Raw genomic sequence first — 16,574 nt, 5'->3', positions numbered from 1 at the left:
AGACTGGCTCCTATAATCAGGAAAGAGTTTCACAATCTTATCCTTTTCTACTTCCCAAAATCTGCTGACACCAAAAGTGTATTTCCTGCATGCTCGCAAGCTAGAATAAAGAGAAAAGTAATCATATACAGTATTTATTAAACAAGGCCAAGGTTACCTCTCCTACATCTTTCCTTTCTTATTCATAATACTATGTTCACACACAGCGGCAATGTCTTCAACCACTGCAGCAATTCTAAATCCACAACTACATACCTGGGAGCTGGGTTGCTTAGGCTCATCCATTCTCCCAGGAGACTCACTTCTGGCTCTGTGTCTCTCCGTCAAGGGAACAACACTGCCGGAGGGGCTAAATCTGTTGGAAGAGGAGCACAAAGGGGACTAACAGAAAAGTAGTCAAGGAACTTAAAAAATGGTGATGTCTGCCTCCTGTATCCCATAGTCTAGGAAGGGGGAACAAAGTGAACAACAGATTTCTAAGAAGTCCTTTCATGGAGCCAATACAGAATCATACATGAAAGAAGAAAAGCTTGCCCTAGTAAATTTAAGAAATACAAAGTGATGCAGCCAATATGACCTGGTGAAGCTAAGGCTAAATATAAACTTCTATCCTTATATAAGTACCAGAAGACCAAGAAAGAATAAATTAAAACTGGGTCTGTTGGGCTTCCCTGGTGGCGCAGTGGTTGAGAGTCTGCCTGCTGATGCAGGGCACACGGGTTCGTGCCCCGGTCCGGGAAGATCCCACATGCCGCCAAGCGGCTAGGCCCGTGAGCCATGGCTAATGAGCCTGCGCGTCCGGAGCCTGTGCTCCGCAACGGGAGAGGCCACAACAGTGAGAGGCCCGTGTACCGCAAAAACAAAAAAACAAAAAAATCCCCTAGGTCTGTAATTTTGTTTCTTCTATATAACTTTTAGGTTCTTGGTTGATCCTTTCCCCAAGCCCCATGATAATTTTTTAGATATTTCAGACTGTTGACGTATATCATGAAGATCAAAAATCTTTGCATTTAAGCTATTATTTCTGATACAGTTCTAAGATGGGGGAGGACAACAGTGCTAACATAGGGTGACAATAAGTATTATGCTCAAGAATATTTTAACTATTAAGGACACAAGAAGGAAAATACTCTAATCAAGACCAACTTAAATGGACATAGTATATACTCTCTGAATTTCTGTGACACACTTGTCTCTCAAGACCAGATGCGAACCAAAATCATAGCTTGTTTAGTTATCACTGTTCATACAGTCAATTTTAAATTTTTAAGAAAGGAAAAGAATATTACCCATCTTAGTTGGTAATATTTCTTTCAATTGAGACTTTCTTTCAATTTACTTAGATTAAAATTATTGTTATTTCCCCCCAAAGAAATGTTCTAACAACTGCAATACATTAGAAAGAGAAAAGTGGGGCATGGGGCATAGGGCATAGTAGCACTGGTGAAAAAAAGAAACTGTCAGGTTTGTGGTAGCAGCTGTCCTCAATGACAAAACAGAAAAAATATCATCAAATGACAAGTGAAAAAAAAGGAATGAAAAACACCCAAAAAGCTTTTCTTTGGAATTACTGTGATTACACTAAAAAGAACAATCACTGCTGGTACCATATTTCGTCTAATTTGGTAGATGGGGGCAAAGAAAAGTAAACAGTGCTACAAAGGAATGTGAAACTTCCAGAGGTCACCTACCTGTGTGAGAACATACCAAGGAAGGGCAATGCTGTCAGATTCCCAGCTGATGAGCAGCTCTCTTCCTGGAATTCCGAAGAAACCCTGGCAATTACTGATCCTAGTGTGACTGCAGATGCTATTCTGATTCATGAAGTGTCTAACTTTACCATAATTCTCACAACACTGTGAATACTTCAGGACTAGGAGCTTCCTGCTTTAAAAAAATTAGAATACAAGTCTTTTGGCACACTTCCAGTTTCCCCAACATAAACTTAGACTAAGAACATCAAGTAAGGAAGATACTCTTTGTATCACACAGAGGGCCTGCTTTAATTATGTCTGTACAACAGCCATTAGATGGGCAAACAAAACTTACCTGTCAATTTCACTGCTTGTTGGCCTAGCGACCTTGGCTCCTGAAGATCCTAACATGTAATTTTCCTGTCCTACAGAACCATGGCCTGTGGTGTCAATCACCATGGCTGTGACTTCCTCTGCACTACTCCCATCTTCTCCGGAAGGCTGATTCTCAGGCCCAAGCCACTCTTCTAGGTTTTCAGTTTTGATGTGTACTGCTCCAAGAACTCTAACTTCATCATCACTCCGGGCCCCTCGGTCTGCTACTCCTGTCTCCACGTACCACTGTCCTGCTCGGTTGATCCGAAGAATGGGCTCCCGGCTCTCTACATCAGAACTCTGTTCAATTATCTGAGGGCTGGTGGACTCCTCAGGAGGACTGAGCTCCCTGATATCCAGCACAGCACTAACCTGACCTCGCCGGTTTCCCTTTGGGGTATTATGTCGGGGGCTAAGGGAGCGGTTCAGATTTGGTGTAACTCTGTGAGACTCTGGAGGTCCCTCTGGGTGCTTTGTCCTTGTTTGACTTAATTCAGCTTCAACCTCAGCCACATTGATTTTGAAATGAATGCCCTCCAGGATCTGTGTACATTTGTCTATAATATGCTGCATCTGCAGAAAACTGGCAGCTGTCAGGTAGCTGATGATATCTGCCAGTTGCAGGCATATCCGCCCCGTATAACAGAAAGAAAGGAGCTGTTCAAAAACAGTAGGGTTCTTTATGACTGAAATGGAGACAGTACTCATCTCATTCAAGGACATGTGATCTCGGAAATAGGGGGAGCTGGCAGCCAGTACCACTTTGTGAGCCCGAAAAGCTTGTCCTTGCACGTTGACCACGATGTCACAGAGACGGCCCTGCATGCGCAGCTGGTTTAGATGGCTCAGGACAGAGTTGCTGAAGTCAGGGATCTCCAGTTGTATGTTCCCACTCTTCTCCATGGTCGTGCCTGAGGGTGTAGGCAGGCATTCAACCCTGCTGAAAGAGGAAACGAACTGTTGTTAGTAATTATAACCAGTCCCCTCAGGCTTTCTAATTCACACCTATTTAAAAATATTATCTAGTAAAATTTCAAAATCTCCAAATAAATAGAGATACTTTCCTTATGTTTAAACATGGAAAAGAAATACCAACAGGTTTAGTAGTTTAGGTTTCACAGCAAGGCACCATTAAAACCAAAAAGTGATTGTTAGACTTCTAAAAATTCAAGGTATGCCATATTTTCCTTATTAACAAGCTATATAACATCAAAACTAAAGTTCAACAGAATAGAGAGGGTAAAAAAAAGCAGTATGACAATTTTTATTTACTAAGTGTTAATCATAAGGTATTTGCACACAATATAAAATGCGGTGACAAGTTTTCTTTGGAGAAGGAAAGAAAGAAGCTTTTTGAATAAATGTAATTATACACAGGTGGGCTGACTAGATACCCTTAATATTTTCCTACTTGATGCATGAGTTATGTTCATTATTTTATAAAGTGACTAATATCCCTCCTGAGTATAAGCCATTATTTCTAAGCTGAAGGTTCAGAGCTCCCCACAGAAAGGCTTTGGGTTTAGGACTTGGAGGTAAACTCTAGGTTACGAAAAACTCCAAGTTGTGTCAGGACGCAAATGCAGAGAACTTGAAGAAGTTCACTCTCAGGATTAGGTAAAGGTAGATAAGTCTGCCTCTATCTAAATTCAAAGCTGGAAATTTCAGGGTGGTAATGATGCTTTGATTCTGAAATTTAGTTCCCCAAAGCTGGTGAAAAACAGAGCATTTACCAAGTATGGCCAATATTTTTACATTAAAAGATTTTTGAAAAGTTGCTGAAGCACTAAGCCTGTAACTGCATCCAACAGTCTTCACTGGTTGAGAGTAGTTTGTATAAATCCCATTAGAAAGACACTGACTTGAGCATACATAGTTACCTAAGACCTGAAACTTCAGGAACTTATCCTGGCAAGCTCACAGTATTGCCCTGCATTTACCACACACTTATCAGTAAATAGGGAAGTGTATACACTGCTTTCAAGAACCAACTTTAGCCAATCTGACCTTTTTCCAAAGCGTTTTTGTTTGTTTTGAAACTTTTAATCCAATAAGAGCCTCTGTCGATGCCATCATGAATTCAGATGTTTATTTTGGAGCCTACACCAACGCCTTTTTTGTTTGCTCTTCCCGGCAATTCCCCAGTGAGGAGGAAGCCCCTGGAGTAAGGTCTTTCTCTACCGTCGGCACTGGAGGGGTGAGAGCTGTAAGAGGGAGAATCGGGAACTGCATGGGGTTGGCCACTCCGGTACTTGAGTGGTTTTCGTCCGCGTTAGGAAGCATGGGGAACGGGGAAAAAGCAGAGGGGCGAAATGTCACCGAGGAGCGGGGGCGGAGAGGGGAGCAAGGCGTGCGGCCGGGGAGCGAGCAATCAGGTGAGGGTAGAGGACCGGGAAGGGGGCGGCGCCCCGGGACCCGGTCCAGGCGGTAGGCGTAAGCGGGCGGGGAGCTGCCTAGAGGTGGGTGTGTGTATCTGGGTGTGTCCGGGCTGCCGTTGGGGAGGGGGCTGCCCATCCCGGGGTCCTGAGGGAGGGGCCCACGAGGGGGCGGGTCCGGCAGCTCAGCCCGGCCAGGGGCCAAGCGGGTGGAAGGTCTCCTGGTGCCTTGAGGCGGGGTGGAGGGAGGTGGCTGAGCGCCCCAGGAGCAGGCTGCGGCGGAGACCGGGCGAGGCGGCCCCAGTGCAGGGCAGCGGGACTGCTGTGCGGGGCCCGAGCCCAGTCAAGGAGCAGCACCTACCTCCGGGGGTGGAAATGGGCCGGAATGGGCCGGAACACCGTCCCGGAAGTGAAACCCCCCACCCCCTCCCCCGGAGCGGGCGACGTGCCGGAAGGAAATCGCTCACCCTTACACCGCCCCCCTTACCCCTCCCCAGCGCTTTCCGTCCCTCGCGCCCCCTCCCCTCTCTTCCCCTCCTCCTCAGTCCGTAGGAGGGCGGGAGCCCTGCATCACGTGGGAGGTCCTGTCCCCGCCCCGGGGCGAGGCCAGGGGGCGGGGCCGAGGGGGCGGGCTTAGAGGACTGGACGGAGGTGATGCTGAAGGAGGAAGAGAATGAGAGGGGGAGGAGTTGAAGCGGACGCTGGCGGAGAGTCTGCGTCATGACGTCATGGAATAGAATCCTTATATACAGGCGTCTGGACGCCATCTCGGTCTTTAGAAGGTACGAGACGGCTCTTGGTATGTACGTGTTTTGTGTGCTGTTAAGTAAGTTCTTAGCCTGAGAGGCCTCCAACTCTTGGCAGTTAGGATCGCCTTAAGCCGGCTGGCATTTCTAGTCCAGTCGCAGGCCTTCGCACGGTTCACAAGATGAAGATGGTGGAGGATTGCGAGTTGGGTGCGGGCGCGACCTAATTATACACCTCGGGTTGTTGGGCCGAACTGCGGAAAAACCCCGGCTCGCGGGCTCTGCCTCTGATGAAGCCTGTGTTGGTAGGGACATCTGAGACTGTTGATGAATGCCAACGGCTCTGATGGCGGCGTGTGCCGAGTCACCGAGTGGGTCTTTGTTAAAGACCTCGGCCCGAGTCTTCCTTCAGCCACTTGCTCTCAGGAAAGCCACATGGTTCTCTAAAGGCTGCACTCCGCACTGCACCATTATTTCCGTCAGTGGTTCTTAATTATGTGGAATGCTCTCACGCAATTATGGGTGGTGTAAACGACGTGCTTACATGGTATGGAAACGACGTAAGGTTTAAACTTAGGTTTAGAATAAAATGAATTTTTTAAATCCCTAATCTTTCCTAGGAACGGTGCCAGGCATGGGTGCCAGGCATGAATGCAATGTGGCTTTTGATGGCTTCTGGTGGACAGGTAAGTAACGGCTAATTACAGTGGGAAGAATGAAATCTGCTTAGATGTGGTCTTTATGCTAAGCCTGTGATGGTTTAAGAGTAGTGGGCAGAAGGGATTTCTGAAAAATTCTATTCTGAGGCTTAACTACTTAACGATATTATTGATTAACTTAGCAGCACAGCATGTTTTATTGGATTATTCTTTGTCTATTTTCTAGTTGTGTACCAAAGGGATGAGAACCGCTGCTGGGGTGAGTTACTGAAATTCCCTGACAAAGGGAAGTTAGGTTGAAAGTCCACTGAATGTGCCACAATGATGACAGTTTATTTGCTACTCTTGACTGTGAGGGTGACGAGAATTATTATTACCACCATTATGCTAACTGAGGCACACAAAATGGTGGTTTAGAGAACATAGAGATTGCACCCAAGTTTATATGAAGCTTTCTTCCCAGGTCTTAAGGCACAATCTTAATGCTGTATCCATGGGCAAACAGGTGAGAAACATTTTTTATAGTCCATATTTATCTAGTACTTTCAATGCTTTTTTTTATAAGGGGTTACAAATTGTCAAGTCAATGTTGGTGCTTATATTAGGGTTTTCCTCCCCCTTTTTTCAAACGTAAATTGCTGCACTCTAGTTTTATATTTAGTATGAGGGGGAATCTGAAGAAACATACTATGATGGTTGCATAGTTCAGCAGATTGAATCATGAAAAAGATAATACCATTTGATGTATCTGAGTTAGTGAAACTTTTGCTGATAGGGTAAGTAAAATACCACTACTAACTAGTTTCTCTTTTTGTAGGCACTATGCAGGAAGTTAAGCACTATGTAGGCACTAAGCTGAAAGTTGAAGGGGTAAGTAAAATTGTAACTGAACTAAACATTGGTGACAGGGCAAACATGACAAAGAATGCCACTAATGGCTTTTTAGGGTTGCCTTCTAATGCACAGGAGGCAGTCTTCCCATAAAGTGCTTGAACAGTGCGCTGAATACATTAAATAAAAGCCAGATCCTTGTCCTGTCTTAATTTGTGAGAGCAGCCTGTGTGATGATAAGCAAATACTGACTGAACGTGAAGGTCTTAATTAGCTCTATCTGATTTCAGGTACTTTTTAGATTTGTGGGGAGAAAATTGATTTTTGGCTGTTATAAAACCACTCTCATTTCTTAGGTGGACTTGAATCCTTGACCTGTCCGGGCCAACTTTTTGGTAAGCATTAATGTTAAAAACAATTCAGTAACCTCAACTGTTAACTGAGAATGCTGATAAAGTGGAATGCTTAACTACCAAGCTAGTTTCCTATGTCTGGTTTGCAAGTGCATGTTGAGCATGCTCTGAACAGGGTTTTTGTAATGATGTTGAGCAAATGTCTGACCTGAAATGAGCATGTAGACAAATCTAACACTGAAGAACCCTGTGGCAAATATAAGTGAGAAGAATTTAACAATAAGATTGACATTTTAATCAAAGGTGTCTCATTCCTCTTACAGATCCCGGGTACACGTTTTTATCCATGGATGGCTTGGGGTAAGACATGAAAACAGTTCTTTGGCTCCTGGCATTTGGGTTTATATTCCGAAAATGTGCTGGTCTTAGTTGTTGACCTGTTAGTGTTTTCTGGTGTTGGACCGTTGAGAAATAAACAGGCTTTTAGTATTAAGCTGCTGTGAAGTGTGTCTAAAGAAATACTTCTTTGCAGGTACAAATTTTGGAGACCTTTTATATAAAGGTATGTATATGTGTTTTATCAGTCTTACCTAGTTACTGAGCAAGTTGCTGTTAGTGATGATTTTTAAAAAATTAAAAACAGATGGGAATCTCTCTGAAAAAGAATGAAGATTTTTAAATACTGAAACAGTATCTGGAAAGTTTTTGAAATCTACCTATTACTACCTATTCAGTTTGATTGAATTTCATTAAATTTTTGCAGGTGTCAAGAGAGGTACTGGCTACAACGCAGGGAGCAAGGAGTTTTAAGCAAAGGTAAAGAAGTCTCAACTTTGGTTTCTGTGTTTTGTTTAAAGCCGATACAATGATGATAACATAGTTCAGCAGACTAACAGTGATGAGCAAATACTGTCTTTCGCTCCTATCTGATGTATCTGGCTGCAACAATTCTGTTTATATACCTTTGAAAGTGGAAACCAGCCACTGTCTCACAGAAATATTCAGGGATTTGGATAAGTGTAACAGCTCATGCAGATGTTCTGTACTGTTAATTTCAGGATTAGGAATTTACATTTTGGATAAGAACAGGCTAACGTGAGGCAATTTTTATGGCATATAGTGTGGATTACACCAGAAGGAATAATTTAGCTGATTTTTTTTGATAGTCATTTCTCAGAGCAGTTTTAGATTCATAGCAAAATTGAACAGTAGGTTCCCATATAGCATCCTCCCCATCAACATCTACCACCAGAGTGGGACTTAAAAGTTTGAACCTATGTTGACACATCTTTTCACCCAGAGTCCAGTAGTACATTGGGATTCACTCATAGTGTTGTACGTTCTCTGGGTTTGGACAAATGTATCGTGACAAAGATCCACCTTGCACAGAATAGGTTCACTGCCCCAGAATTCTTTGAAAAATTTAAAAATCGGCTACTAAAAATGGGAGAAAGGGCAAATTTTAAACAAAAGGCCTTTATTTTTTATTTTTAAACAGGCAAACGTGTTACCCTGAAGATTTCAAGGTCAGTCAGTCTCTGGTATATATGGTGAATTAGAATGTAACCAGTGATGTGATGATTCTGCCAAATGAATAGAATGATATCACCTGTAAAACCGTTCCATTTTGATTCTGAGGTTACTTCATCAACAAGTATCACAAGTTTTTTCCCCTCTGTGATTTGACATGTATGGTCTTTACTTTCCAGGGCATTTATGACAGCAGTCATGCATCTTAACAGTTGACAGGTGAGGCTTGAAAATATCAGTACTGTTGTCTTGTTCAAGAATACATGATGATCTCACCCCAACTTGAACTCTCTCACTGATTGCTTGATGATGTTCAAAGATCTGATAATTCTGTGTATCCCAAATGCAATTAGAATTGGCATGGAAATGGGACTTAAAATGGTTTCTCTGTTCTTGCAGGCAGCTGGATGGATGCTCATGGGATAGGAGAGGAAACAACGTTCAATTTTTTTAAAGCCTACTTTATTTATTCGCCATGCTGCACAGCATGTAGGATCTTAGTTCCCCCACCAGGGATTGAACCCGTGCCCCCTGCAGTGGAAGTGCAGAGCCCTAACCACTGGACCACCAGGGAATTCTCCAACTTTGAATTTTAATAAATATTTATGAACTATCTGAAGTGTGCTCATTTCAATTTAATGAGATGAACGAAGGGAAATAGCACATTTTTGTAATTGAGACCCAACGGCATATTTTTTGCAGAAATTTTCTGTGATTTAATGTGAAGTGCCTGGGTCAATTTGTCACAGTTGGAAACCAACCATTGGGGTTGTAGCCTGAGGCTGGAAAAGTGAACCACCTTTGTGCTGTGCAAGGAATGAAAATGTTGAAAGAACACAGGAACTTCAATGATCCTTAATTTCCAAAATGGGCAATTAAATCATTAAAATACATTGTTGAAAATTGCAGAGAAAAGCAGAAGCTCTTAATGTTAAGTAGTGGTAGGAGTGCAGAAATGGGGAAAAATCTCCATTTGCTGTAGTAAGCACTAGGGTGATTGGGTCTGGCAAGTGTTGATGCGGAAATTGGTGTAGGAATTGGTTTCAGTGTTACCTAGAAGACTTTTTTTAAAAAAACCTAGAACAGTGAGATCTTTTAAGAATGAGATCAGTAATACTGTGGTTATAAGGTCCATTAGAAAATGGGTACTGGGCTTCCCTGGTGGCGCAGTGGTTGAGAGTCCGCCTGCCGATGCAGGGGACACAGGTTCGTGCCCCGGTCTGGGAAGATCCCACATGCCGCAGAGCGGCTAGGCCCGTGAGCCATGGCCCCTGAGCCTGCGCTTCCGGAGCCTGTGCTCCGCAAGGGGAGAGGCCACAAAAGTGAGAGGCCCGCGTACCGCAAAAAAAAAAAAAAAGAAAATGGGTACTGGTTTTGCAAATTTCTGGGGGGGAATGTGGTTTGTTCAAGTTAATGAGAAAACTAATGAACCAGTGAGTTGCTGGTTAATTCCTAAATACCAAGGAAACCATTAGTTCTGGGAACACCTAAAAAGTAAATCAAATTTAAGCTTGCTTTCTACTTTGGCATTTGAGGTGTGTAGGAACATTAAATTTGGGGTTTTAAGTCTTAGGTACATGCCATAACATTTACTTAAAACTCCCACTGACTGAAACACTATTCTAAAAACTAGTCAAAAAACCAGTTTATCTAAAAGCAAGTTGACAGATTTTTTTTTTTTTTTGTGAAACTGTGAAACTTGTGGGATCTCTCTTCTCCCTGAGATTGAATCTGGGTCACAGCAGTGAATACAGCTAATCCTAACCACCAGACCACCAGAAAACTCACTGCAAATTGACAGCTTATATAAAGTGTTAGTTACCCCTTGGTATCTGGGGGGTTGGTTCCAGGACCCCCCTGTGGATACTGAAATCCATGGATGCTCAGGTCTCTTAGAGGTAGGTATAGTACTATAGTGGCCCCACATGGATTTTGGAACTTGCATTTTGAACATAATATCCAATGTTAAATACTGATCTCCCATGCCTGGTTGGATTATTTCATATTTTAGAAAACTTGTGTCAACATTTATTGTATGTGCTATTACTCATCAAAATCTTCATGAAATCTACAAGACAAAAGTAGCTATTTCTTGAATATTCTAAAACATGACTGGATTAGCCTTCAGATTTTCAGGGCATAAAAGATATAAAAAGTATCCAAGAATATGTTTTTAAACAAGGGTAAGGTAATATAACAAAAATACCTTCAACTTTTAAGATACTGGGAAAGAACCCTAAGCAAACGGTATGTTGGGCCAAGTTAGTAAAAATGCAGCATGTTGATCAGTTTTAAACCAAATCCTTAAAAGTTAAAATTTTAAGTAGTGTAAGAAGATAAAACTTAAAAACAAAAAAACCTCAAACTATTCCAACTTCTAAGCAATAAGATTTCAAATTATCTCCATTACTTGGAAAATATGCTTTTATCTCAAATTCACTTTAAATGCTTGACATATAATTAAATACCCAAGAAGACTCCTAAATTTGATAATATATGGTGATACTTCTCTGGGATGACATTTCACACAATGGTTTTCAATTAATGCTGAAAAAAAATCACTTGATAACTTTCATCACAACGACTGGCTGATTACTGGATTTACACTTAATAGGCACACCTTGGAAATAATTGTGAGTTCAGTTCCAGACCACCACAATAAAGCCAATATCACAATAAAGCAAGTCAGGATTGCTTTCCCAGTACATGTAAGAGTTACGTATACACTATATTAAGTGTTCAATAGCATTATGTCTTTAAAAAAGATGTACATTTAAAAAATAAAAGTATAGTAGATTTTAATACTGTGTTAAACATACTTGAAAAATATTTGACTGCTGGGAATTCCCTGGCACTCCAGTGGTTAGGATTTGACACTTTCACTGCTGTGGCCCCCGTTCAATCCCTTATCGGAGGAACTAAGATCCCGTGAGCCACAAGGCGCAGCCAAAATAAAACAAAACAAAACTTGATTGCTAAAAGATGCTAACCATCTGAGCCTTCAGTGAGTCACAGTAGTAACATCAAAGATCACTGATCACAGATCACCATGACAAATAATGAAAAACTTTAAATATTGCAAGAATTACCAAAATGTGACACTGAGACATGAAGTGAGCAAATGCTATTGGAAAAATGGAGTGGATAGACTTGCTAGACTCAGGGTTGCCATAAAAAAACAAAAAATGCATTATCTGTAAAGCACAATAAAAAAAAAAAAGCTAAGTGCAATAAAAGAAGGTGTGCCTGTACTCAGTAACTTACATGGCATAAGGTCCAACAAAGGGAAGAATGTGATAATTGCTCAATGTGTAATTCTGCCTATTTGTACTACTAAGCCAAGACTTTGATAGATAATCCACTCATTTGGATTACATGTTTCCATGTATGTGATTTGATCAACCAAAAAATTAGGTACAAAATGTCAAGCTTTTTCCTTTTTTTCTTTAAAGGGCAGCTCAATAGTTTGGGGTTGGTTAGTACAAAGAATACAGAGGTTACTTATAAAATGTCTCTAACACCAATGCCAGTACTCATAAGTAAGGATATTATTAATTTTTGTGTTATTCACTTTTCTTTAGAACATAAAGTCATTAACTTGAACTTGCTGTATACACACAATACATATACAACCTTATGCAAAATACTTTTCATAAGTAACATTACATTTTAAAATATTGGAAACCGAATATCTGTGATCTGCATTTTGACTTAGTGGGAAAAGAAAACATTCAACTAGGGAGGATTATACTGATAATAAGACTCAAAAGTGTCTTCCTCTCCCCCTCTCCCTTTGTACTTAACACAGCTTATACAATGTCCTGAGAGATTCATTATGAGAAAAATGTCCATCACAGCTTTAAAACCTTGCTTTGGAAGGAACTAATGAGAAAGCAGATTGGAAGGTGAGACTTCATCTTTGTTTTCAAAGAAGTGGTCTTAATTTTTCTTCTTATAGAAAAAGTTTAAATCGGTTCATTGTAAATATATCTAAACTATTAATTTTTGCAGTTTTCAATTATACAAAAGTACGAGAAGAGGGCAGTAGAGATCATCTAATCTTAAATCATGATGTCATCCATTCAAGTCCTTGGCATAATCCCTGGCAGTAAGAGCACAGAATACCTGCATATGCCACAAATGATCTTTAATATATATCAGAAATTATTTTCAAAAACTGGGAGATTTCTGGGCCTCCCTGGTGGCGCAGTGGTTGAGAGTCCGCCTGCCGATGCAGGGGATACGGGTTCGTGCCCCGGTCCGGGAGGATCCCATATGCCGCGGAGCGGCTGGGCCCGTGGGCCATGGCCGCTGGGCCTGCGCGTCCGGAGCCTGTGCTCCGCAGCGGGAGAGGCCACAACAGTGAGAGGCCCGCATACCGCAAAAAAAAAAAAAAAAAAAAAAAAAAAAAAAAACTGGGAGATTTCTACTATAGCCATGCATTCTTTAACATCTTGTTCATTAGCAAAAATCAGCAATGCAGCTTTCCTTAGGTCTTCATGGGCTAACATTTTATAGAGTTCCTCAGTTACAGCAATCCTTTCTCTGTCTGTACTGTCCACAACAGTTACTACAAACTCTGTTAGTGTAATAAGTGTTCCAGGAAGAACGAAGAGACTCTTGGCCACCAGTATCCCACATTATGAAATGTGTATTATTAATCACTTTCTTCTACACTGCTTCCTATTGTAAGGGATGCATGTACAACTGCATTCACAGAAAACTGGTAAAGGATGGTAGTTCTCTCTGCATTACGCAGTCCAACAATGATAAGTATGTGCTCCTGGTGGTTGAACAGTCTCCCTATCCTGGTGAAGAGAATACACGTTCTTAGGCAGCAGGCCCCCTCCAGCCACCAGGGCCACCTGGCCTCTCCCACTCAGGCAGAAGGGAAGGCAGAGATGCGCCAGAGCCTCAGCCTCTTCCTTGGAACTGGAGAGAGACCAAGGCCCAGGCCACAGATATTGGCAGATATTTTCTCAAAAACAAATGAGTTTGGGAAAAAATCTGATGGTATTAGTTGCCAAGGATAAAAATTCAAGCTTTCAAATGAAAATTACAATTTTGGAAAGCTTGTATCTGTCACTGTGCACTTACACCTTCTCTATACTTAAAGACTTATGATGGGATCAGTTATGATGTTAATGTGATTTTTTAGATATTGTTTAATGAAATTTGTCAACACCTGGACGATCTGCGTAATTCAGTGATCCAATATTTTTCAAATGATCAATGTGCAGTGTTACAAAACCATGAGTAACACAGTTGTATTCAAAATATAAGACAGACCAATGGATTTTAGAAAAATTTACCAATATGATTTCAGATTACACATTGCAACTAACCTTTAAGAACTTGTCAAGTTTTGGTGTAGTATCAAAGAAGAATATCCATAATTTTCAGAGAAGGCTATTAAAATACTCCTCGCTCTTCTAACTTCATATTTATGTGAGACCAAATTTTCTTCAGCTATTTCAACCAAAACAACATATCACAACAGATAGAATGCAGAATCAGATATGAGAATCCAGTATCTTTTGTTAAACCAGAAATCAAAAAGATCTGCAGAAACAATGTCACTCTTCTCACTAATTTTTGTTTGGGAAAATAATTAATTTAAAAATAAAAATGTACTATTTTTGCTAGCATGTAATGGGTTAAATCTTAATCTTAAATCTTAATTCCTGCTACAATAAAAGAGCTATATAGAACTCTTTGGGATCCTCAATAATTTTTAGAGTGTAAGTAGTCCTGAGACCAAAATGTTTGAGAACTGCTATCCTAAAGATACAGGAGCCTAAAGAGGTTAAATGACTGGGCCAAGGTTGCATAACTACAGAGCGTTAAAGCCAGGAATTAAATCCAGTTATGTCCAACTCAAGTTCTTTCTACTAAGTCCATCGTCTTAAACACAGAAGACTGACTTAGAAGTGCATTTAATGTATGCCTTACATATGCAATTATTATACAGGTATCCCATCTAATATTTTTATTGTGTACTGGTTATTTCTCATGTCATGAAATAACTCACTTTCCATGAAACAAGAAAAAAGTAACCTTAAGGCAGCATCTTTAGGATGAGTTAGGCTTAACAAAAAATCAGTAGCAAGTAATGTGATCAGTGTCACAGTTCTGGTTCTTCAGAGGGGGGAACTCTGGGAAAAGACAGTGCAGCTGTATAGATGCATTGTTTTATTCCGCCAAAGCCCATGAGCATAAAATGACATAAAAGCCAAAGCCCACAAGCATAAAACGTCACACTCATCATGTAACACATCTCTTCCCAACAAGGAGAAATTGCTCATAAGACAAAGCTCTCTTGAAGCCAATAATAACTATCGATATTGTAGCTGGCAGTTGCTTACCTTGTTTTTAAAACTTGCAACATAGAATAAATCTAAATTCCCTAGGAGGCTGGGGAGATTGGACTTGGAAATGAAACCTGGCTTACAGTTTACAATTAGTTTGTGTGTTCCAAAACCCTGGTTGTGTTGTTTCCAACTTTATCAGTAACTAGATTATTTATTTTTGAGAAAATAATTAATGGGAATTCCCTGGCAGTCCAGTGGTTAGGACTCCACACTTTTACTTCTGAGGGCCTGGGTTCAATCCCTGGTCGGGGAACTAAGATCCTGCAAGCTGCGTGGTGTGGCCAAAAAAAAAGAGTGACATTTCCCTGGATTTCAGGATAAGCGTTTTTTTGTTTTTTTTTTTCCTGACAGGCAGGACTGAAGAAAAGCTGAGTGATGCCCAAAGTAACTAGGTCTCTGTGATGCTAACATGAGATTGTATGACATCTGGGGACTTGGGGCCTTTGGTGTCTGTAGCCTAGAAAATAGTCTCTGGATTTTGAGTATCTTCTGTAACTCTCATTTCCAGGATAGAAAGACAACATTTTGGTCAGAATTAGGTTCTAAACAGTGAATAGTAAATTTATTATATTTAGAAACTAAGTAATGCAGATGTGGGGTAAATGAATGTAAAGTTGCATTTTCTTACCTAATAAAGGGCATCTCTAGAAATTCCCTCCACTGAGAAAGGGTAGGCAGAGTTGGATGCCTTCCTCACCATAAGAACTCTGCCAGCAAGAATTTTCTGGCTCCAGAGTACATCCACAAATGGGGAGAGACTGGGTTAAAGGACAAACTTTAGGGAAAAGCTCCACCTAATGGCATCAGTGAAGGTCACACTCTTCACAGTCTATTGAGCATCACAAATTAGACCTGGAAGCAAAGCTGATTTTATTTTCAAACAGAAAGATCATAGTATCGAACTGCTTACAGCACTCAGAAAAATAGGCTGGAATATAAGACTGATATTTGGTGTTTATAAATTGTAAATCAAAAGAATGTCAACGCAAAAGTGAAGATAAAGTAGAAAAGAACAATGTCATTAATCAAGGCCTTATTCCCATTTTATAATTACTAATTAATTGTAAGCCTTTATGTGTGTCAACAGAACGTATAAGAAAATCACAGTGAGTTTCAGTGTTCACTTTTCTACATTTGAGGTTGGTTTAAGGTCAATTAATATTTTCAATTACTTATAATGGAGGGAAAGTGTTATTTAGGGATTAATGATTATTTTAAAAAATAGAAATATAAGCAGAATACTGATTAATGAAATTACTGTTTTCCTTTTACCACAGATGTCAGTTTTGTTTAACCTTAAACTATAAAATACATATATCTGTATACTGTTTACAGATGGATAATATCATTATCTTACATTTAAGTAATGCTTTAAAGTTTTTCAAAGCATTTTCACTCACACTGTCTTCCACATATATTATCTCCTAGGATTCTGGCAAGAAGAGGCCAGTGAGGGAGCCAGGGCAAGTACTGTTTACATTTCACACATGCAGGAAGGGACGCTAAGAGAGGTTTATACAACTTGCAAGGTAAAGCACTGATTAAGATTTTGTGACTTCTATTTCAGTGATTTTTTACTTTATATCATGTTGCTTCTCACTATATTATGTTAATAGCTGAAATGTCATTATCCAGCTTAC

General features: G+C 40.6%; 1 protein-coding gene, 1 long non-coding RNA gene and 1 pseudogene across 17 annotated transcripts in view; 1 reads left to right on the top strand and 2 right to left on the bottom strand.

Moving 5' to 3' along the window:
* Positions 1 to 4,845, bottom strand: part of ZBTB37 (zinc finger and BTB domain containing 37) — a 28,829-nt gene extending 23,984 nt beyond the window's left edge. For 2 of the 5 annotated variants that reach the window (XM_081221069.1, XM_081221072.1), the window contains exons 1-4: positions 4,806 to 4,845; positions 4,077 to 4,273; positions 2,050 to 3,009; positions 256 to 355 (exon numbers count right to left, since the gene is read on the bottom strand). In XM_081221069.1, the coding sequence (XP_081077195.1) occupies positions 256 to 355; positions 2,050 to 2,972 (1,023 nt within the window). In that variant the 5' untranslated portion in view covers positions 2,973 to 3,009; positions 4,077 to 4,273; positions 4,806 to 4,845. Of the gene's footprint in view, positions 1 to 255; positions 356 to 1,237; positions 3,010 to 4,076; positions 4,274 to 4,805 lie in introns of those variants that run through there. The other 3 variants (XM_081221070.1, XM_081221071.1, XM_081221073.1) reach the window with 3 other exon arrangements.
* Positions 4,846 to 5,093: 248 nt separating this feature from the next.
* Positions 5,094 to 16,544, top strand: LOC308608289. 11 transcript variants are annotated; one of them, XR_014014129.1, is made up of 12 exons: positions 5,205 to 5,243; positions 5,811 to 5,876; positions 6,076 to 6,108; positions 6,313 to 6,354; positions 6,667 to 6,719; positions 7,037 to 7,075; positions 7,357 to 7,393; positions 7,566 to 7,605; positions 7,809 to 7,849; positions 8,532 to 8,782; positions 8,963 to 12,468; positions 16,363 to 16,544. It is a non-coding gene; the product is annotated as an uncharacterized lncRNA (long non-coding RNA). The 11 variants fall into 11 exon arrangements; XR_014014124.1 differs by having other exon boundaries at positions 5,204 to 5,243; positions 7,566 to 7,595; positions 7,797 to 8,782; XR_014014130.1 differs by having other exon boundaries at positions 7,357 to 7,595; positions 7,797 to 7,849.
* Positions 12,479 to 14,601, bottom strand: LOC308612405 (ADP-ribosylation factor-like protein 5A; annotated as a pseudogene). Its single transcript has 3 exons — positions 14,595 to 14,601; positions 12,994 to 13,441; positions 12,479 to 12,761 (listed from the first exon to the last, which is right to left on the bottom strand). The product of its transcript is annotated as an ADP-ribosylation factor-like protein 5A (transcript).
* Positions 16,545 to 16,574: the final 30 nt, after the last annotated feature.

The sequence above is a fragment of the Mesoplodon bidens genome (genome assembly GCF_964165515.1).
Source record: "Mesoplodon bidens genome assembly, chromosome: 2".
Classification (NCBI taxonomy): domain Eukaryota; kingdom Metazoa; phylum Chordata; class Mammalia; order Artiodactyla; family Ziphiidae; genus Mesoplodon; species Mesoplodon bidens.
This window is presented reverse-complemented; position numbering and strand designations above follow the sequence as displayed.